Below are 23,968 nucleotides of genomic sequence, written 5' to 3' on the forward strand. Positions count from 1 at the left end.
CAGCTAAAAGCAACTGTGTGAGAATCACAGACCTGTGGATGTGTTGAAGGTGTGCCGTAAAATGCGGAACGGAAATTAGGGAGCAACAGAAAAGTGGAATGTATTATTTAAATCGGTGCGTTGGAAAACACGGACCGGAGTTTTTTTTTAACTGGATTTGGATCGGCATTTTCCCATGCCTTGCCGATACGCATTTTTTTGCAAATATCGGCAGCCGATCCGATCCAAATATCGGATTGGGACATCCCTAATACACACACTCTGAAATCTTTTAACCAACTTTTTTTTCTTTTTTTTTGTAAAATAAGAAACAGACACACAATATACTTCTTTAACTTCTTTTGGCTTCTTAAAAGCCATATTATTGAAGTGTTTAAGTGTTTGTATATGTTCATCTTCTTACGTTTTGATTTATAAAAGGTTGTTTTATAAAGGAGTGTTGTTTTTTTTTATTCATGATAAAGGCAAAACGAGTGTTGCACGTCAAGTTTATGTGACGTCACGCAGGTTCACTTCCTGTTGGAGACACCTCCTTGTATTGATCAATCATTTTGTTCTAACAGAGCACAGCCTGTAGGTTTAATGTGCACGATTTAATAATTAGGTACAGCAACGTGTTTGTACAAGTTTAGATTGTGGTATGAGGTTCCTAATGGGGAAAGACGTTAAAACCTCTTGTGTTCATGTTGGCATTTAAGCTAGCTAGCCATTAGGGTGCTCGCTTGCTTCTCCAGTAAATGAGCAATATCACCGGTCCGTGAGTTTATCAGAATGTTAATTTAAAACAGTTTGTCAGAAGTGGTCATCATTACATCCCTACTTCAGTTCTTAGTCCAGTGCGTAGATGTGCATGTTGGTCTGAAGTGACATGAAATCTATTATTGTATGTTTTCACTTTTACACATGTATAAAGGATTCCAGCACCCACGCAGTAATTCTGAAGAAGAATATTAAGAAATAAATGTAACAACTAAACCCTCTGAATCAAAACATCAATCCTTTTCCCTCGCCAGGTGCCGTGATGGGTATGCTGGAAGCAGGTGCCAGTTCCGTGACCCGTGCACCACGGGGCCTTGCATGAACGGCGCCACATGCAGCGTCGTGACAAAGGCGAACACAGTGGACTTCAGCTGCACCTGCAAGCTGGGCTTCGCCGACCGCCGCTGCCAGACGCCTGTCAACATTGCATGTGTCGGCATGCCGTGTCGCAACGGAGGCACCTGCGAGGTGGAGAGCCTGCAGACGTACAGGTGCCGCTGCCCACCTGGATGGTCAGGTAAGACTTTTCAGGCTGCAGTGTTTGTAGGATAGACAATTAATCATATTTGTACTCCTAGGCCAGGGGTTGGCAACCCGCGGCTCTAGAGCCGCATGCGGCTCTTTAGCGCCGCCCTAGTGGCTCTCTGGAGCTTTTTCAAAAATGTATGAAAAATGGAAAAAGTTGAGGGGAAAAAAATATATTTTTTGTTTTAATATGGTTTCTGTAGGAGGACAAACATGACACAAACCTCCCTAATTGTTATACAGCACGCTGTTTATATTAAACATGCTTCACTGATTCGAGTATTTGGCGAGCGCCGTTTTGTCCTACTAATTTTGGCGGTCCTTGAACTCACCTTAGTTTGTTTACATGTATATCTTTCTGCGACTTTCTAGGACGTGTTTTATGCCGCTTCTTTTTCTGTCTCATGTTGTCCACCAAACTTTTAACGTTGTACATGAATCCACAAAGGTGAGTTTTGTTGATGTTATTGACTTGTGTGGAGTGCTAATCAGACATATTTGGTCACTGCATGACTGCGAGCTAATCGATGCTAACATGCTATTTAGGCTAGCTATATGTACATATTGCATAATTATGCCTCATTTGTAGCTATATTTGAGCTCATTTAGTTTCCCTTAAGTCATATTAATTCAATTTATATCTCATGACACACTATCTGTATGTAATATGGCTTTTAATTTTTTGCGGCTACAGACAGATTTGTTTTTGTATTTTTGGTCCAATAAGGCTCTTTCAACATTTTGGGTTGCCGACCCCTGTCCTAGGCAGTGTTGAGACTAACGCGTTACAAAGTAATCTAACGCGTTATTTTTTTATATTCAGTAACTCAGTTACCGTTACTCCATGATGCGTTACTGCGTTATTTTACGTTATTTTTTATGTAGTATCGGCTAGAAACAGAGGATCTGAGTGTGTTTTATTGGAGCGCTGCGGTGTCGTCCTTCTGAATATCTTGTGTCACAAGGAAGAGGCGCGCTGTGTGTGTGTCTGGGTGTGGGGAGGGAGGGAAGGGAAGGGGGGCGTGTCTGATCATGGCGGAGCTGCAGTCGAGTTTCTTAACATGGAGATATTATCACTACTTTTCTTTTGTTGAGCACCAAGATGTGATAATCAAACGATTATCACATCACTCTAAATGTATAGACTATAAAGTTCACAAACATAGAGAGGGATCCTAGTGAGAGAAAAAAACGCCTGGTTAGGCTTTGTGTATTTAAAGTTAAAGTACTTCCTTGGTTTACAACTATGTTGTTATTATGCTGTTTGTTACTTATGTATGTTATGTTGCAGCTATTTAAAATAGTTTTGTCAATTTGTTCTGGCCTGAAATAAATTGGCCCTTTGAAACATATCTTTGTCTTTGTGTGTTGTATGTAGACCACATTGCTTAGCAGAGTTCAGTGATGCAAATGCATGTCAAGTTAATTAATACATTGTATTATTCTCCAGTGCAATAACAGTACTGAAATGAAGGCTAAAAGGGCATTAATGGGAGCTTTAAAAAAAAAAAAAGAAGTAACTAAAGAGTTACTTTTCACAGTAACGCATTACTTTTTGGTGGAAGTAACAGAGTTAGTAACTGAGTTACTTTTGAAATAGAGTAACTAGTAACTGTAACTAGTCACTGGTTTTCTGTAACTAACCCAACACTGCTCCTAGGTAACCAGTGCCAGCATCCCGACCCCTGTGCCTCGAATCCGTGCGCCAATGACGGCCGGTGCGCCGCTATCGAGTCCCATTACATCTGCTCCTGCACGCAGTTCTTCTCTGGAAAGACCTGCAGCCAGGACGTCAACGAGTGCGATGCCAACCCGCCCCCTTGCAAGAACGGCGGCGTTTGTGTCAACGTGGTCGGTGGCTACCGCTGCCAGTGCCCGGCGGAGTACATAGGCAAGCACTGCGAGAGCCGCTACCTGCCATGCAACCCATCACCTTGCCAAAATGGAGGCACCTGCGTCCAGAACGGAGATACCAGCTATGAATGCACTTGTGTGCCAGGTAGAAACATAACATTCTCTTTTATTCTCATAAGAAATGTTTCCGATTGTGATGACTGTCCATTCACCAATCATTGGACTGCAGTGATTGTAGGGGTGTAAAGCAGTGACGTGCGGTGAGGTTGATGGCTGGTGAGGCACTGACTTCATCGCAGTCAGATTTACAAACATGAACCCTAAAGAGTATCTTATTCACCATTTGATTGGCAGCAGTTAACGGGTTATGTTTAAAAGCTCATACCAGCATTCTTCCCTGCTTGGCACTCAGCATCAAGGCTTGGAATTGGGGGTTATTAAATCACCAAAAATTATTCCCGGGCGCGGCGCCGCTGCTGCCCACTGCTCCCCTCACCTCCCAGGGGGTGATCAAGGGGATGGGTCAAATGCAGAGGACAAATTTCATTACACCTAGTGTGTGTGTGACAATCATTGGTACTTTAACTAAACTTTAACTTTACACATACAAACTGTAGCACACAAAAAAGCACATTTAATTAAAAAAAACGTTATTATGGTCTTCCCTTTACTTATAAAATAAGTCCATGTGCCGCTGTTGTGCTGGATTAATGCACCCCCTGACGAGAGTGTTATATCAACTAAAGCCCTCACTTAAACTTTCCACGTGCAAGATTGAATCTATTTAAAAAAGTGTAACCGAGGGTTTATAAATGTCGCCTATACTGTATGAAACTACAAAATAACAAACACGGAGGCTCCAGTTTACACGAGGACCACTTTATTTACCTTCTTTCAAAAACTTCCGCTCAACTCCAACGTGTCATCACTTCCGCTCTAGCGCCTTCAAAATAAGAGCTCAAGGCATATACTGTATAACAGCGCATAACAGGAACTTAACATCACAAAGAGGAAAGCCCATAAAAATAGGTTACAAAGGTTATTTAATAAGAAGCCAAAAAGTGCAAAAACAATAATGTTTGTGTTGGAGGAGTTGTGAATTAGGTACACCTGCAGTCTGCAGGTGTACCTAATCAATCAATCAATCAATCTTTATTTATATAGCCCTAAATCACAAGTGTCTCAAAGGGCTGCACAAGCCACAACGACATCCTCGGTACAAAGCCCACATACGGGCAAGGAAAAACTCACCCCAGTGGGACGTCGATGTGAATGACTATGAGAAACCTTGGAGAGGACCGCATATGTGGGTAACCCCCCCCCTCTAGGGGAGACCGAAAGCAATGGATGTCGAGTGGGTCTGACATAATATTGTGAGAGTCCAGTCCATAGTGGATCCAACATAATAGTAAGAGTCCAGTCCATAGTGGGGCCAGCAGGACACCATCCCGAGCGGAGACGGGTCAGCAGCGTAGAGATGTTCCCAGCCGATGCACAGGCGAGCGGTCCACCCCGGGTCCCGACTCTGGACAGCCAGCACTTCATCCATGGCCACCGGACCTGTGCCCCCCCCCCTCAAGGAAAAGGGGAGCAGAGGAGAAAAGAAAAGAAACGGCAGATCAACTGGTCCAACAGGGGGGCTATTTAAAGGCTAGAGTATACAAATGAGTTTTAAGATGGGACTTAAATGCTTCTACTGAGGTAGCATCTCTAATTGTTACCGGGAGGGCATTCCATAGTACTGGAGCCCGAATAGAAAACGCTCTATAGCCCGCAGACTTTTTTTGGGCTCTGGGAATCACTAATAAGCCGGAGTTCTTTGAACGCAGATTTCTTGCCGGGACATATGGTACAATACAATCGACAAGATAGGACGGAGCTAGACCGTGTAGTATTTTATACGTAAGTAGTAAAACCTTAAAGTCACTTCTTAAGTGCACAGGAAGCCAGTGCAGGTGAGCCAGTATAGGCGTAATATGATCAAACTTTCTTGTTCTTGTCAAAAGTCTAGCAGCCGCATTTTGTACCAACTGTAATTTTTTAATGCTAGACATAGGGAGACCCGAAAATAATACGTTACAGTAGTCGAGACGAGACGTAACGAACGCATGAATAATGATCTCAGCGTCGCTAGTGGATAAAATAGAACGAATTTTAGCGATATTACAGAGATGAAAGAAGGCCGTTTTAGTAACACTCTTAATGTGTGATTCAAAGGAGAGAGTTGGGTGGAAGATAATACCCAGATTCTTTACTGATTCGCCTTGTGTAATTGTTTGGTTGTCAAATGTTAAGGTGGTATTATTAAATAAATGTCGGTGTTTAGCAGGACCGATAATCAGCATTTCCGTTTTCTTGGCGTTGAGTTGCAAGAAGTTAGCGGACATCCAATGTTTAATTTCATTAAGACACGCCTCCAGCTGACTACAATCCGGCGTGTTGGTCAGCTTTAGGGGCATGTAGAGTTGGGTGTCATCAGCATAGCAATGAAAGCTAACACCGTATTTGCGTATGATGTCGCCTAGCGGCAGCATGTAAATACTAAAGAGTGCAAGGCCAAGAACCGAACCCTGAGGAACTCCGCACGTTACCTTAACATAGTCAGAGGTCACATTATTATGGGAGACGCACTGCATCCTGTCAGTAAGATAAGAGTTAAACCACGACAAGGCTAAGTCTGACATACCAATACGTGTTTTGATACTCTCTAATAAAATATTATGATCGACGGTATCGAAAGCAGCGCTAAGATCAAGAAGCAGCAACATAGATGACGCATCAGAATCCATCGTTAGCAGTAGATCATTAGTCATTTTTGCGAGGGCTGTCTCCGTAGAGTGATTTGCCCTGAAACCGGATTGAAAAGGTTCACAGAGATTGTTAGACACTAAGTGTTCATTTAGCTGCTGTGCGACAATTTTTTCGAGGATTTTCGAAATAAAGGGAAGGTGGGACACCGGTCGGTAGTTTACCATGAGGTCAGGATCAAGGTTAGGTCTTTTGAGCAGAGGATGAATAACCGCTTTCTTGAATGCTAGGGGAACAGTGCCAGAGGAAAGTGATAAGTTTATAATATTTAGCACTGATGGACCTAATAATACAAAAAGCTCCTTGATAAGTTTCCCAGGAAGTGGGTCAAGTAAACATGTTGTTTGTTTTATCCCACTTACACGCTGTAATAGTTCCTCTAATGTTATTTCATCAAAAAGAGAGAGACTATTTTGTATTGCAGTATCCGTCGTAGATACAGTTGTATCTGTGTTCATAGAACCCAGTTGTAGCTGGGATGCGTTGTCTTTAATCTCCTTTCTAATGAGTTCAATTTTCTTATTAAAGAAATTCATAAAGTCATCTGCCGAGTGGGTGGAGCTATTGGGAGGAGTCCCTTGTTGGGTTAGCGATGCTACTGTACTAAACAAAAATTTAGGGTCGTTTTTGTTGAGGCGGATGAGATTTGAGTAATATTTAGCTTTAGCTAAGGTAAGCATGCGTTTATACGATATTAAACTATCACTCCATGCTTGATGGAAAACCTCAAGCTTGGTCGCGCGCCATTTGCGTTCCAACTTTCTACATGATAATTTATGAGCTCTGGTTTCCTCTGTAAACCATGGGGTGCGCCTTTTAGGGGCCCTTTTTTGTTTTAGCGGTGCTATACTATCAATGGTTTTGCGCAGGGCATTGTCAAAGTTGTTAGTGAGGTTATCAATAGAGCCGACATAATTTGGGAATGGTGCCATTACCGAAGGCAGTAGGTCAGCAAGAGTCATCGTTGTGGCGGCATTAATGTTGCGGCTGCTATAGCAGTTATTATTATTATTAGTTTGTTGACAATGAGTCAGAACTTCGAATTTTATAAGGTAATGATCGGACATTACTTTAGTATACGGGAGTACCATAACTTTGGAGGTGGTGACACCCCTGACCAGCACTAGATCTATCGTATTGCCGTTGCGATGCGTAGGTTCATTTATTATTTGTGTAAGACCACAGCTATCAATTATAGTCTGGAGCGCCACGCACTGAGGGTCCGATGGGGTATTCATATGGATATTAAAGTCCCCCATTATGATTATATTGTCTGCGTGCGTCACTAGATCAGCAACGAACTCTGAGAATTCATTAATAAAGTCCGAGTAGGGCCCTGGGGGGCGGTAGATAACAGCCATATCGAGAGGCAGCGGTGCGACAGACCTCATAGTAAGCACCTCAAACGATTTGTATTTATTATTTAGGTTAGGGGTAAGGTTAAAGTTTTCATTGTATATTAATGCGACCCCCCCACCCCTTTTAAGGGGACGGGCAATATGCGCATTCGTATAGTTAGGAGGAGATGCCTCATTTAGCGCAAAAAATTTGTCTGGTTTGAGCCAGGTTTCGCTAAGACCAATGACGTTAAGATTGTTGTCTCTAATGACCTCATTAACTAATAACGTTTTGGGAGACAATGATCTTATGTTTAAAAAGCCCATATTATAAGTATTGGGCTGTTTTGACGAGTTTTTGTTTAAATTATCCGTAGTAGAAATATTAATAATGTTGCGTTTATTATACGTAGTGCACTTTAAATAGTTTCGACCATATCTAGGAATTGATACGACGGGAATTTTCAGATTGTTTGCTTGATGCTGCGATCGACTGAACGCATCATGATTTGCCACCTCAGTAGAATGCATATCTACCCCGGACACATTCACAACAGAAAACACATTATGTGAGTTGTGTGTTATTCTAAGAAAATTGCTATGCGTACAGGAATTATCCAGCCTGGTGCTGGCTAGTTCTAGCTTAACTGACTCCTCACCCGGACTAGCAGGCTCTGTAATTGCCTGTGACCGGGCTTGCTCTAGTGTAGTTAGTCAAATGTGACTTAAACAGTAGTCTATATTCTTAGACAGGATGATGGCGCCTTCCTGGTTAGGGTGAAGGCCGTCCCTCATCAGCAAGCCTGGTTTGCCCCAGAAAGAGGGCCAATTATCAATAAACGTTAGTCCCTGTTGTCTACAGAAGCTAGCCAGCCACTTGTTAAGCGAGACTAATCTGCTATATCTCTCATCATTGCCTCTCGCAGGCAGGGGGCCAGAGACAATTACTCGATGCCTGGACATCTTTCTAGCGAGATCACAAGTCCTGGCTATGTTTCTCTTTGTAATCTCTGACTGTCTCATTCTAGTGTCATTGGAGCCAACGTGTACAACTATATTCGCATAACTAGTGGTGCGATTAGCCTGTCGTACGTGTTTACTAGGCCTGTTGCGAGTTAGCTCCCTAAGATTAGCCTCTATGTCAGGTGCTCGGGCCCCCGGGATGCACTTAATTGTGGCTGGTTTGCTAAGCTTTATGTTTCGGGTGATGGAGTCCCCTATGACTAAGGTGTGGTGCCCGGTAGACTGGGGTGTAGGACTAGCTAAAGAGCTAAATCTATTATGCGTCTCAACCGGTACACCGTAGCTTGTAGGCCGCTTAGGACTACTACAGGCTGGGCTAGTTAGCTCGCTACAGCTAACGCTAGCAGATGTGTCCGCAACATCTAAAGTTACGAGATGTTGTGGCCCTGCAGTCATTCACAACTCCTCCAACACGAACATTCTTGTTTTTGCACTTTTTGGCTTCTTATGAAATAACTTTTTTAAATAGATTCAATCTTGCACGTGGAAAGTTTAAGTGTGGGCTTTAGTTGATATAACACTCCCGTCAGGGGTTGCCGTGCATTCTACGGCGGGGGTGCAGGAGGCGAGCCTCAGCCAGTGCGTCTTTTGCAGCCGTTTTATGATCGCTCAGCACAAGAAATACTTTACACACATACAGTTGTTGACAAAATACACTGTACATTATATACCTCAGCTAACTAAACTATGGAAATGTATAATATAATTCATATAGCAATACGGTCTCACTGCACAGCAGGCCAGCAGTTAGCCGAGTCCGCAATCCATGGTGAGGCACAACGCAGTGACGTGCCTCAACTGCCTGCTTTTCCCCGCACCGTCTCTTCTCAGTATTTGAACGGCAAATGTGAAAATTCAGCGATTTTAAATAAAAATAATCTAAAACGAGTGAAGTTAAATGGAAAATAACTTTATAGTATAATCACTGGATACATATAACAATTTAATTAAAAAAAAATATTTTTACATTTTTTTTCTTTCCATGATGGCAGGTGAGGCCCCGTAAAGGTACGTGTATTTGTATTGAACCGTTTCGGTACGGGGGTTTCGGTTCGGTACGGAGATGTACCGAACGAGTTTCCACACGGACTTATTAAGTAGCGTACTGCATGCTAGCAAAAGAGGACATGTCTGGTGAAAGGGCTACGATAGACTGAACATACGTCCCCTTTTCACCGGACATGTCCTCTTTTGCGGGGCTGTCCGGGCGGAGTTTCTTAAATGCTTCAAATGTCCAGCATTTTGAGTTATGGTTGCGTGTATTAACAATGTACGTTCAGGGTTAAGCTAAAAACAAAACAAATTGTGTGCGCAGCAGCATTGGTGAGGGAGGGGCAGAGACAGAGAGAGAGAGAGAGTTATGATAAACGCGCATGCGTCGCCAGGCTCTGCTTTTTATCCATAGATTTATCAGATTAAATCTTTTATTATCTATAGCAGGGGTGTCAAAAGTGTGCCCACATTTGCGGCCCACAGCTAATGTTTTAAAGGCCCACGGCACATTCTAAAAATACTATTAAAATAAACAAAAACATAACAAAAGTGAAATAAAAAAGCTTAAAGGTTAAATGTAATTTAGAAAAAGTTGCAATGTTGACTAATAAAACAAAGCTGTTTTTTTTGCTCAAAACATAATATTGAATCAAAATCAATGTTATTATGAATTATTGACATATCCAAGGTTCCCATTACTTCACATCAAATATTCCACTAAGAAAAATATTTTTGGTGGAAGATTTTGCAAATTTGGTAAATAAATAACCAAAAAATTTATATTTTGTTGTTTTCTTACTGTTCCGAAAATGAACTGAACCGTGACCTCTAAACCGAGGTACGTACCGAACCGAAATTTGTGTGTACCGTTACACCCCTAAGTGATTGGGTTCATCCTTTCAATCAGGGGAGTCAAAAGTGCGACCCAGGTGCCATTAAACAGAAACGTCGGGTTAAAACTCCTCTGATTGAAATGCTATTTCAGTGATGTCATGTCAAGCTGTACGAGCACAAGTGTGTTTTTCCGTGTGCGCAGTGTGTGAACGGAGGCGGGGACGGGAAAGCATCTGGGCTTATCATAAGGAAATGGTCAAAGGACAACATCCTTTGCACATAGCACAGTGAGGCTCAGCTTGCTGAGAGTATGAGCCCTCCTACCATCTCATCACCTCCAAAGACTCACATGCACACACATAAACACACGATTTGTTTTTGTACCAAGTCCTGAAATCAACGCAACAAATCTGTGGGTCAGCTTGCCATCCTGTATGTCCTTTTGAACCTGAAAATAATTGTTGTCAAAACAATCAATTAGGCAGGTCACACAAACATCTTTACTAGGGGTGTAACGGTACTTGTGTTCGTAATCGGATTTTTCGGTGCGGAACATTTACTACAGTACAGAGAAGGAACTGCTCCGGAAGTATATAGTCAAGGGTCTACTCGGTAAACAAATACAGTTTGGCTAGCGATATTGCCAAGGGGAAGCCAGAGCTTGAAAACACTCTCCTATTAGTGAACACTGTGCCTTTCTGACGAAATACGTAAACAGTGTGGATAAGACGAAAAGCACAATGAGAAGTGTTCAAACTCTGTCGCACTTGTCTGCACTTGTAATTCATGGAACTGAATTAACTTTTTTTGGACACCGCTATTGTAAACTATTATATATTATTTGAGAGATGTACATTGACTTTCGCCGTGATCCCCCTGCCAGAGCACCCATTCTCATTAATGGCTCCGCTGTTGAGATAGTCCATGATTACAAGTATCTAGGCACAATTTTAGACAATAAATTGACCTTTGATGCCAACACTGACCATATTTGTAAGAAGGCCAATCAGAGGCTGTTTTTCTTGAGGAGACTGAGGGGCTTTCAGGTTGATAGGACACTGATGAGGATGTTCTATTCATCTTGTATTAAATCTATTTTAACTTATTCCATCACTTCCTGGTTTGGTAACCTCAGTGTGGCCAATAAAAATAGATTGGGTGGTATAATCAAGGTGTGCCAAAAGACCATAGGCACTACCTTGAACCCCCTGAACCAGATCTATCAGGCCAGAGTCATCCAGAAGGCAAAGGCAATTCTGGTCAACCCTCAGCACCCTCTCTTCTCAGAGTTTAGACCAGGGGTGCTCACACTTTTTCTGCAGGCGAGCTACTTTTCAATTGATCAAGTCGTGGGGATCTACCTCATTCATATATATCATTTATATTTACTTATTTATGAAATATATGTTTTTGTTAACAAGTTAAAGGTGTTTAATGATAATGCAAGCATAATATAGTTAATATTGTTAAAAAATTAAAGGTGTTTAATGATAATACAAGTATGTTTAATAAATATAGTTAATATTGTTAACAAGTTAAAGGTGTTTAATGATAATACAAGCATGTTTAACACATAGTTAATATTGTTAACAAGTTAAAGGTGTTTAAAGATAATACAAGCATGTTTAACACATATAGTTAATATTGTTAACAAGTTAAAGGTGTTTAAAGATAATACAAGCATGTTTAACACATATAGTTAATATTGTTAACAAGTTAAAGGTGTTTAAAGATAGTACAAGCATGTTTAACACATATAGTTAATATTGTTAACAAGTTAAAGGTGTTTAAAGATAGTACAAGCATGTTTAACACATAGAGTTAATATTGTTAATAAGTTAAAAGTGTTTAAAGATAATAAAAGCATGTTTAACACATATAGATTCCTTTCTTTCATGAAAACAAGAATATAAGTTGGTGTATTACCTGATTCTGATGACTTGCATTGATTGGAATCAGACAGTAGTGCTGATAATGTCCGCATTTTCGAATGGAGGAGAAAAAAAGTCCTCCTTTCTGTCCAATACCACATGAAAGTGGTTGGTTTTTGGCATCTTATTTGTCCAGCTTCCGTACTCCTTTGTATACACTTTACAAGAAATACATTGTCGGCAAACTCCGTAGCTTGCTAGCTTGTGCACGCCAGCTTTCTGAGACTCTTATTTTGGTAGCGCAGGCAGGATGAAGCAGAGCTTTTATTGTGCAACTGTGCAGTCGGTCTTTGGAGTTTTGACGACAGGTACGGCGCCAGAGTCTGTTGAAATAAAGTGTTTCTCGCCTTCCAGTCGGTCATTTTAATGAGCTGGCAGCAGCCAGCGTCATCTCAGAAGACCCTCGGGTGCCGTGAATGTCAATCAAGTGACGAAAGTGACGTCATAGTGAAGATTTATGATCGCTCATTTTTAGGACTATTTTTTTAATGCCTGGCTGGTGATCGACTGACACACCCTCCGAGATCGACCGGTAGCTCGCGATCGACGTAATGAGCACCCCTGGTTTAGACTCTTACCCTCAGGATGCAGGTACGCCCCTACTAATAGAAAGGCCAAAAACAACAGATACATAAGATCCTTTGTTCCCTCAGCTGTTGTCTTTATAAATGAGCTTCTTAAACAAGCTTAGCTGCTATGCAGTCACTTTAGTGGGAAGCGACGTGTGATGATTAGTTTTTATTGTTTTACAAATGTTTTTAGCTCAATGCTTTCATGATGGTTTGTATGTTGTATGTATTTTATGTATTTGTACCTTGTTTTATTGTTGTACCTTGTTTTTACTGTTGGACTTCGTTTTACTGTTGAACCTTGTTTTTTAATGACTACTGCTGCAAACCAAATTGCCCCTCGGGGACAATAAAGATTTTCTAAGTCTAAGAAATATACATCAATATCATTAAATTGCACAAAAGTTTTGTTCCCTTATTTACCCATAAATCAGGGGTCGGCAACCCGCGGCTCTAGAGCCGCATGCGGCTCTTTAGCGCCGCCCTAGTGGCTCTCTGGAGCTTTTTCAAAAATGTATGAAAAATGGAAAAAGATGAGGGGGAAAAAAATCAATTTTTTGTTTTAATATGGTTTCTTTAGGAGGACAAACATGACACAAACCTCCCCAATTGTTACAAAGCACACTGTTTATATTAAACATGCTTCACTGATTCGAGTATTTGGTGAGCGCCGTTTTGTCCTACTAATTTTGGCGGTCCTTGAACTCACCGTAGTTTGTTTACGTGTATAACTTTTTCCGACGTTCTAGGACGTGTTTTATGCCGCTTCTTTTTCTGTCTCATTTTGTCCACCAAACTTTTAAGGTTGTGCATGAAAGGTGAGTTTTGTTGATGTTATTAACTTGTGTGGAGTGCTAATCAGACATATTTGGTCACTGCATGACTGCAAGCTAATCGATGCTAACATGCTATTTAGGCTAGCTATATGTACATATTGCATCATTATGCCTCATTTGTAGCTATATTTGAGGTCGTTTAGTTTCTTTTAAGTCCTCTTAATTCAATTTATATCTCATGACACACTATCTGTATGTAATATGGCTTTTAATTTTTTGCGGCTCCAGACAGATTTGTTTTTGTATTTTTGGTCCAATATGGCTCTTTCAACATTTTGGGTTGCCGACCCCTGCCATAAATGAACCATAGCATGACCTTAAAAACCAGGGTGTCCTAAACCGTGATTATGGCGTATGGTTACACCCCTAACCTTTAGTGTTAAGGGGAACTGTACTTTCTTTGGAATTTTGCCGATTATTCACAATCATTATGAGAAACATGACGACGGATGGATTTTTTTTGGCTGATTAATGCTATCTGTTTGCCCTTTTTCTAATCTAGAATCCAAGCATTTCCACTATTATTACTTATTCAAATGTACTGCACCACTTGACTGTTACTAAACGGTGAAGTTGCCACAAACCTCAAGAGCACAGATGGAGAGAAAAGGCAGTTAACCGTAGTTTCATTCTTTCTCCTGTTAACTGTTATTTGCCACATCGGGAGGGGAGAGTAACTGACAGTTTGAAGTGTCTGTCCAGAGCATCAATATTAACAATACTCAACATTTTCTTGGCAGGCTTTACCGGAAAAACCTGCAACCAGAACATTGATGACTGTCCGGGCCACGACTGCCAGAATGAAGGGACCTGTGTGGACGGAGTCAACACCTACAACTGCCAGTGTAGACCCGAATTCACAGGTGAGGGTTTTCAAAACACTTGCAAATGCGGACTTTACAACTATAGATTTGCCTGTGTCACAACCGTACTTGTTCCCTCTCCAGGTCAGCTCTGCACAGAGGACGTGGATGAGTGCCAGCTGATGCCCAACGCCTGCCAAAATGGCGGCACATGCCATAACACTTACGGCAGCTTCCAGTGCGTGTGCGTGAACGGGTGGACGGGGGACGACTGCAGCGAGAACATTGACGACTGCGCCAGCGCCGCATGCTACCACGGCTCCACCTGTCACGACCGCGTTGCCTCGTTCGTCTGCGAATGTCCTCATGGCCGCACAGGTTTGGATTTGTGTTGACTATTTCTTCTTACTTTAGCTTGTTTGCACTTGTTAAGGTCCCTTGTTGTACTATTTTGCAACAATTTTAAATTAGTGTTAGAGGTCCCACAATAGTGTTTTTGGCCAAAATCTAGTCTTGGCGTTGGAACAGTTTAAAAGTGCTTTTAGTAAGCCCTACTGCGAACACGCCGTTTTGTGTGTCTTTTAGAGATGCGCGGATAGGCAATTATTTCATCCGCAACCGCATCAGAAAGTCGTCAACCATCCGCCATCCACCCGATGTAACATTTGATCAGAACCGCATCCGCACGCACCCGCCCGTTGTTATATATCTAATATAGACGATGCAAGGCATTAGTGAGGTTATAAAGCTTTTGCCTGTTAAAGAAAGGAGACTGATCCAATGCAGCACAGACATTCGCGTGCCACGCTGTCACGGCCCAGACGCACACCAGTGCGCAATCATATGGGAGCCGCGCTGAGCGCACCTCCAAGCGCCTCTCGCTGCCGGCGACGGCCGGGTATGGGCCCGAGGCTCCAGCGCCATCCATTTTCAGGGCTAGTTGATTCGGCAGGTGGGTTGTTACACACTCCTTAGCGGGTTCCGACTTACATGGCCACCGTCCTGCTGTCTATATCAACCAGGGTGAGCCCCACCCCTTTCGTGAGCGCACTGCGCGCGGAGTGACCCCTGTTACGCGCCCCCGGCAACAGGGGTGGCGGGCAGGTAAGCTGCGCGGGCGGAGCGCGCGGAGTGACCCCTGTTACGAGCCCCCGGCCACGGGGGTGGCGGGCAGGTAAGGTGCTTACCTGCTGCGTGTGACGCCGGCCGCGGCGAAGGCGGACGAGGCGGGGTGTCGGTGCGGTGGTGACCCTGGACGTGCGTCGGGCCCTTCTCGCGGATCGCCTCAGCTACGGCTCCCGGTGGGGCCCGCTCGGGGGAAGGGGCCTCGGTCCCGGACCCCGGCGAGGCGTCCCTTCTCCGCTCCGTAAAAGTGTCCATCTCTTCTTTTTTTTTTCTTCTGTTGTGGCATATGCTGCAGGTGCCTGCTCGTTTTTCGTATGTGGGTAACAACATTTAACTATGTATATATATTTTCGAATTGGTTTAACTGCCACCCGCCTGAATCTATTTAAAATCTATTTTTTATTTTTTTCAACCGCCCGACCCGACCCGCGGATAAAATCTAATTTTTTTTTAATTTCATCCGCCCGATCCGCGGATAATCCGCGGACTCCGCGGTTGTGCCCGCAAACCGCGCATCTCTAGTGTCTTTAGCTTTAATGCTAATGAGGTGTGTTCGTATTTTTACAAATACAAAGTAATTCTGCACTTGTTCAGATCATCAATCAATCAATCACTAACAACAAAGTAACATTAAGGAGTTGGACAGGGCACAAATGTTAGAGACGTCAGCTCATCTATGCTAAGATTACGCTCATATTTTTTGAACAATAACATTGTGCTAGTTTAGCCCATATACTAAAGAAAAAGGAGAGGAGGCTACGCCGGATAGTCGAACCTCGGATTCAGGAGGAACAGTGTGGTTTTCGTCCTGGTCGTGGAACTGTGGACCAGCTCTATACTCTCGGCAGGGTCCTTGAGGGTGCATGGGAGTTTGCCCAACCAGTCTACATGTGTTTTGTGGACTTGGAGAAGGCATTCGACCGTGTCCCTCGGGAAGTCCTGTGGGGAGTGCTCAGAGAGTATGGGGTATCGGACTGTCTGATTGTGGCTGTCCGCTCCCTGTACGATCAGTGTCAGAGCTTGGTCCGCATTGCCGGCAGTAAGTCGGACACGTTTCCAGTGAGGGTTGGACTCCGCCAAGGCTGCCCTTTGTCACCGATTCTGTTCATAACTTTTATGGACAGAATTTCTAGGCGCAGTCAAGGGGTTCCGGTTTGGTGGATGCAGGATTAGGTCTCTGCTTTTTGCGGATGATGTGGTCCTGATGGCTTCATCTGGCCGGGATCTTCAGCTCTCACTGGATCGGTTCGCAGCCGAGTGTGAAGCGACTGGGATGAGAATCAGCACCTCCAAGTCCGAGTCCATGGTTCTCGCCCGGAAAAGGGTGAAGTGCCATCTCCGGGTTGGGGAGGAGACCCTGCCCCAAGTGGAGGAGTTCAAGTACCTAGGAGTCTTGTTCACGAGTGGGGGAAGAGTGGATCGTGAGATCGACATGCGGATCGGTGCGGCGTCTTCAGTAATGCGGACGCTGTATCGATCCGTTGTGGTGAAGAAGGAGCTGAGCCGGAAGGCAAAGCTCTCAATTTACCGGTCGATCCACGTTCCCATCCTCACCTATGGTCATGAGCTTTGGGTTATGACCAAAAGGACAAGATCACGGGTACAAGCGGCCCAAATGAGTTTCCTCCGCCGGGTGGCGGGGCTCTCCCTTAGAGATAGGGTGGGAAGCTCTGTCATCCGGGGGGGGCTCAAAGTAAAGCCGCTGCTCCTCCACATGGAGAGGAGCCAGATGAGGTGGTTCGGGCATCTGGTCAGGATGCCACCCGAACGCCTCCCTAGGGAGGTGTTTAGGGCACGTCCGACCGGTAGGAGGCCACAGGGAAGACCCAGGACACGCTGGGAAGACTATGTCTCCCGGCTGGCCTGGGAACGCCTCGGGATCCCCCGGGAAGAGCTGGACGAAGTGGCTGGGGAGAGGAAAGTCTGGGCTTCCCTGCTTAGGCTGCTGCCCCCGCGACCCGACCTTGGATAAGCGGAAGAAGATGGATGGATGGATGGACTAAAGAAAAACAAACTCATCAAAATTACAGCTCTCGCATCTGTAACAGACTGATAGGCAAAACATATGTTGATGTGTAGCGAAGCCTGCTTTTTTTACAACACTATGCTTTGTAAAGTATTGTGAGTAAACATGGAGCGAGTTTATCTAGCTTAGGGGCATGTCAGAGTTATTGTGTCCATGAGGAAGGTTTTTCCTTCATAATGTCATGAAAAGCAGCAACTTTAAAGGCAAGCGTCTGTGGGCCTTTTCTTTTAAAAGTAGAGCTAACACATAGGGATGCTGAAAATAGTCGTTTCACAGCCAACTCGCAACATATTATGACCTGAATAGAGCCCTAAATTTCAAGAAATAAAAATAGGTTTTTAGGGTTTTTCTGCGCTAATTCGCAGGGTGTATATTTCATAGCCAAGACAAATGCTGAAACCTGTAAACTGTTTTGAAAATAGTGATTTGATATGATTCGAGAATCGGATTGAATCGTGAGTTGTAAGATTCAAATGCCTACTAACAAGTGAGGGAGATGACAGATTTTCCTCACATTTGGTGTCAATTAACATGCTCTAGGGCAGTGATATTCAAACTGTGGTACGTTTACTAAGAGTGGTTTCTAGGGGTATGCTAAAGAATCACTTGATGAAAGTACAGTGTTTTATTTTCCTATATTTAAACACATTGTTACTGTTCAAACTGTGTGTAGTGGCCAAAAACATTAAATATACAACATACAAAATTGCTTGTTTTTAATAAATACTTAGGCCTACTTCGCTATTGTATTTTAATGTTGGTCATTATGGTGGTACTTTGAGAGCCACGTTTTTTCTGAAGTGGTACTTGGTAGGCCTGTGAATCTTTGAGCACCACACGATTCAGTTTGGTTCTTGCATACTTGCCAACCCTCCCGAATTTTCCGGGAGACTCCCGAAATTCAGCGCCTCTCCCGAAAACCTCCCGGGACAAATATTCTCCCGAAAATCTCCCGGTTTTTAGCCGGAGCTGGAGGGGGCGTGGCCTCGGGACGGGAGTACAACAGGGTGACAAGAACTAAATCATCCAGACTAGAGATAAATTGTATTAATATGTTTATCTTACCTACAAATAAATATATTTTTTAATTAAAAAAAACAACTAAATACATTTTTACTATATTTTGCTAAAAACATCAAAATTAATTGTATTTTTATTTGTATTTTTTCTGACTCCTTATTACATCCAGCCATAGAATTATACATTAAAATAAACATGTTTGAAATAATTAATTTTAAATGATCATAATAATTAATTTAAAATGACCATATCTAATTATTAAAATAATTGCTTGTTTATCAACAACTTTAGCATTTTATTCATTACATTTTGAAGCTCTCAGAAGCCAAGTTATGTTATATTAAGATTTATTTATGCAAGTTTGAAGTATCAATTATCTAAACACAGTTTTGTTTGCATATTTTCAGGATATATATATATATATATATATATATATATATATATATATATATATATATATATATATATATATATATATATGTGTGTGTATGGAATGCTTGACTTGGTGAATTCTAGCTGTCAATATACTCCTCCCCTATTAACCACGCCCCCAACCACGCCCCCACCCCCACCTCCCGAAATCGGAGGTCTCAAGGTTGGCAAGTATGGGTTCTTGGGGGTAACGATTAGATTCAGAATCGATTCTCGATTCAAAACGATTCTTGATTCAAAATCTATACTTTTTTTTAATAACATTGGATGCCAGTTGTATGATTAACTACAATTCTCAATAAAATAGATTAACACCTCTGATCAATTTCTATATTACTTAAATTAACTGGTTTTGTTTAATAAAATCAATAAAGTCAAATACAAATAAGGCAACAAGAGACGTTTCCAACACTCTTTTGTAAATCTGTACAGAAGATATGGATTATTTTCTTTTTTAATCGATTATGAATCGTTACAAATAAGAATCGCGATTAATCTAAAAAAAAAATGTTTTTACACCCCTAGGAGTTGGTGAAAAAGGTTTGAGAACCACTGCTCTAGGGAGACATATTACTGTTAGCGCATCATTAATAACAACATTTTGCATAATGGGGGGGAGGCCTTGAACACAACATGCAGGTAAACACTGACTTAATGAGTCACAATATATACACTGAATAAAGTGGACTTACAAGGTTTTGGCGTTTTGGTTTAATTGAGTCTGTATTTGGCTGCAGGTCTGCTGTGCCAGCTGGATGACGCCTGCATCAGCAACCCTTGTCAGAAGGGCTCCAACTGTGACACCAACCCCGTCAGCGGGAATCACGTCTGCACCTGCCCTCTGGGCTACTTGGGGGTCTCCTGTGATCAAGATGTTGACGAGTGCTCGCTGGGTAAGAACGCCAACCAAACCCACCGATCTCTCAATGAATTGGCACCAAAAACAGAAATTCAATTAAGTACAGTATTGAGCCTTATCAAACTATGCCAATTTACTACGATGATGTTTTTATTATGTTTACAATAGCGTAACACGTTATGTAGCAAGGAATTGCACTTGTACAAAAAGTTAAAAGTAATCCTGTTTGGAACAGGTCCCAACCCTTGTGAGCATGCCGGAAAGTGCATAAACACCAAGGGCTCGTTCCAGTGTAAGTGCCAGCGGGGATACGTGGGGCCGCGCTGCGAGCTGGACATCAACGAGTGCATGTCCAACCCGTGCATGAACGAGGCCACTTGCCTGGACCAAATTGGCGACTTCCACTGCATCTGCATGCCAGGTTTGTGTTAGTGGAAGTTCAACCTCATAACTTGGACATGGACTAAAATGTATAGGGGCACAGCTCATACTCAAATATAATATATCCCAGACATTATGGATGATTTATCCTGATTCTGTTGTCCCTATAGCTTATTTTAATCAATATATTGATAAAACAAGAAGTCTTTGGACTGCTAAATAGAAGCTCTGGTCCCATTTAATCAATCAATCAATGTTTATTTATATAGCCCTAAATCACAAGTGTCTCAAAGGGCTGCACAAGCCACAACGACATCCTCGGTACAAAGCCCACATAAGGGCAAGGAAAAACTCACCCCAGTGGGACGTCGATGTGAATGACTATGAGAAACCTTGGAGAGGACCGCATATGTGGGTAACCCCCCCCCTCTAGGGGAGACCGAATGCAATGGATGTCGAGTGGGTCTGACATAATATTGTGAGAGTCCAGTCCATAGTGGATCCAACATAATAGTAAGAGTCCAGTCCATAGTGGGGCCAGCAGGACACCATCCCGAGCGGAGACGGGTCAGCAGCGCAGAGATGTTCCCAGCCGATGCACAGGCGAGCGGTCCACCCCGGATCCCGACTCTGGACAGCCAGCACTTCATCCATGGCCACCGGACCTGTGCCCCCCCCCCCCTCCACAAGGAAGAGGGGAGCAGAGGAGAAAAGAAAAGAAACGGCAGATCAACTGGTCTAAAAGGGGGGTCTATTTAAAGGCTAGAGTATACAAATGAGTTTTAAGATGGGACTTAAATGCTTCTACTGAGGTAGCATCTCTAACTGTTACCGGGAGGGCATTCCATAGTACTGGAGCCCGAATAGAAAACGCTCTATAGCCCGCAAACTTTTTTTGGGCTCTGGGAATCACTAATAAGCCGGAGTTCTTTGAACGCAGATTTCTTGCCGGGACATATGGTACAATACAATCGACAAGATAGGACGGAGCTAGACCGTGTAGTATTTTATACGTAAGTAGTAAAACCTTAAAGTCACATCTTAAGTGCACAGGAAGCCAGTGCAGGTGAGCCAGTATAGGCGTAATATGATCAAACTTTCTTGTTCTTGTCAAAAGTCTAGCAGCCGCATTTTGTACCAATTATAATCTTTTAATGCTAGACATAGGGAGACCCGAAAATAATACGTTACAGTAGTCGAGACGAGACGTAACGAACGCATGAATAATGATCTCAGCGTCGCTAGTGGATAAAATAGAACGAATTTTAGCGATATTACGGAGATGAAAGAAGGCCGTTTTAGTAACACTCTTAATGTGTAATTCAAAGGAGAGAGTTGGGTCGAAGATAATACCCAGATTCTTTACTGATTCGCCTTGTGTAATTGTTTGGTTGTCAAATGTTAATGTGGTATTATTAAATAAATGTCGGTGTTTAGCAGGACCGATAATCAGCATTTCCGTTTTCTTGGCGTTGAGTTGCAAGAAGTGAGCGGACATCCATTGTTTAATTTCATTAAGACACGCCTCCAGCTGACTACAATCCGGCGTGTTGGTCAGCTTTAGGGGCATGTAGAGTTGGGTGTCATCAGCATAACAATGAAAGCTAACACCGTATTTGCGTATGATGTCGCCTAGCGGCAGCATGTAAATACTGAAGGGTGCAGGGCCAAGAACCGAACCCTGAGGAACTCCGCACGTTACCTTAACATAGTCCGAGGTCACATTGTTATGGGAGACGCACTGCATCCTGTCAGTAAGATAAGAGTTAAACCACGACAAGGCTAAGTCTGACATACCAATACGTGTTTTGATACGCTCTAATAAAATATTATGATCGACGGTATCGAAAGCAGCGCTAAGATCAAGAAGCAGCAACATAGATGACGCATCAGAATCCATCGTTAGCAGTAGATCATTAGTCATTTTTGTGAGGGCTGTCACCGTAGAGTGATTTGCCCTGAAACCGGATTGAAAAGGTTCACAGAGATTGTTAGACACTAAGTGTTCATTTAGCTGCTGTGCGACAATTTTTTCGAGGATTTTCGAAATAAAGGGAAGGTGGGACACCGGTCGGTAGTTTACCATGAGGTCAGGATCATGTCCCATGTGTATAGCTTGTGTTTAAAGTCCAGCGCATCAGTTAATAACAGAGGTGTGAAAAAGCATCTCTGGTCTAACCAACACACACTTCCCTTGATAATTGACCAGGCTACGAGGGGGAGTTCTGCGAGATCGATACGGATGAGTGCGCCCACAGCCCCTGCCTGAACAGTGGCAAGTGTATCGACAAGATCAACGCCTTCCACTGCCAGTGCCCCACAGGTGAGTCCGCCGTAGAGCCGACGAAGTGAGGAGGGATTGGTGAGGGGGAGCGCTGGGCCAGGGGGCGCAGAGGTCGATCACTCGCTCTCTTTTTTTTTTCTCCTCCCCCCTCCTCCCTCTAAAACATAAACACACTGGCGCAGACACAAACAGCTCTGTGGACGGGCGCTAATCCCAAGCCCTGAGGCAGGCTTACACAGGCCCTGCTAGTCCTGAACTAAAGAAGCAACGAAGGAAGAGAAGAAGAAAAATCTATGGGGGAAAGGCTTGTGGAAGTTTCAACTTTTTCGACAAGTTTGTTTTATCCTTTAACAAAGTTATGTGGGTGACTGTTGGACTTAATTGTGACTGGGTACAAGGGAAAGTTGATACAGTCACACGTTACTGGTATTTTGTGCGTTGACATGGTCATTTGTTCCAGCTCACTGGTTGTTTTGTTGGACAAATTCCTCTTGAGTATCACTATTTCATACCTGCCAACTACTCCGGTTTTCCCGTAATTAGTACGGTTTTCATCAACCTATTCCGGGTTACGGTTGCAGTGATAAAAAATACGGTTTTTCATTAATTTAAAAAAAAAAAAAAAATTAAGTTTTATTCACGAAATCGCGTAACGACAATCACAATCGACACTGCTTCCCGTAACTTCCTATCGAGCCATTCCGAATGCCATGCGCGAGGCTATTTATAGCACCGCTGCCAAGCACGAGGCACCTGTTGCCCATTGTTTCCAAACGAGCGAACGATCATGGAATCAGCCGGAGAAAAATCGCAAACGAGTCTTAAACCGAAAAGAAAACTGCAGTCATTCCGTGAAGAATATTCAAAAGCCTATCCGGGAATAATTATCCGTTCCAAAAAGGGTGAAAACTACGCGAATTGCACCTTGTGCAGACAAGATTTTTCGATCGGACACGGAGGAATTAGCGATGTAAAAGACCACGTTGGGACAAAAAAACACAAGTCTAATGCCGTTGCTAAATTTGGATTTTAGCCACAAAAAGGTAATGACACCAATGTTATCTATTGGAATTGTTTAGTACTGTTATACTGTTAAAAGTGTTTATACTATTTATGCTTTCAAGTCCAAGTTGAAGAAATCTTGTTAAATGTTGACAGCATAACTACCAAAATACAGAAGTATTTCCTTAATATTTTTGCAGTGCTATTTCTGTTGAAAAGTTCAAATGATTACATTAGAGATGTGATGTGCCACTTTTCAAGTGTCTGATGGCTTAAATTAATTTTCATTCATTTTTCATATTTTGAATTCTTTTGAAAGGCTTACAAAAAAACTACATTTGAATTGTAATTCCATGCTATTGACAGGACTATTAATTTTAATGAAGTTAGCTTACCATGTTTACAGTATGATAATTGTGATAGAAATGTGAATTTTAGGCACAGAATATTTTTTACAATTGAACAAGGCAGTAGATTATACAAGCTTGGACAGAAAGTTAATGACACCAATTTTTTTTTTAATGGAATTGTTTAGTACTGTTTTATCATTTGTTTACTGTAAAAAGT

General features: G+C 42.7%; 1 protein-coding gene across 1 annotated transcript in view; it reads left to right on the forward strand.

Annotated features, from left to right (window-relative positions):
- The window catches only part of notch1b (notch receptor 1b), a 144,967-nt gene that overhangs the window by 56,699 nt on the left and 64,300 nt on the right, over positions 1 to 23,968 (forward strand). Inside the window, exons 3-9 of the mRNA XM_061932673.1 lie at positions 1,014 to 1,276; positions 2,945 to 3,283; positions 14,210 to 14,332; positions 14,417 to 14,650; positions 19,613 to 19,768; positions 19,970 to 20,155; positions 22,325 to 22,438. Coding sequence (XP_061788657.1) covers positions 1,014 to 1,276; positions 2,945 to 3,283; positions 14,210 to 14,332; positions 14,417 to 14,650; positions 19,613 to 19,768; positions 19,970 to 20,155; positions 22,325 to 22,438 — 1,415 coding nt within the window. The remainder of the gene's footprint in view (positions 1 to 1,013; positions 1,277 to 2,944; positions 3,284 to 14,209; positions 14,333 to 14,416; positions 14,651 to 19,612; positions 19,769 to 19,969; positions 20,156 to 22,324; positions 22,439 to 23,968) is intronic.

Source organism: Nerophis lumbriciformis, linkage group LG03, assembly GCF_033978685.3.
Source record: "Nerophis lumbriciformis linkage group LG03, RoL_Nlum_v2.1, whole genome shotgun sequence".
NCBI classification, from domain to species: Eukaryota; Metazoa; Chordata; class Actinopteri; order Syngnathiformes; family Syngnathidae; genus Nerophis; species Nerophis lumbriciformis.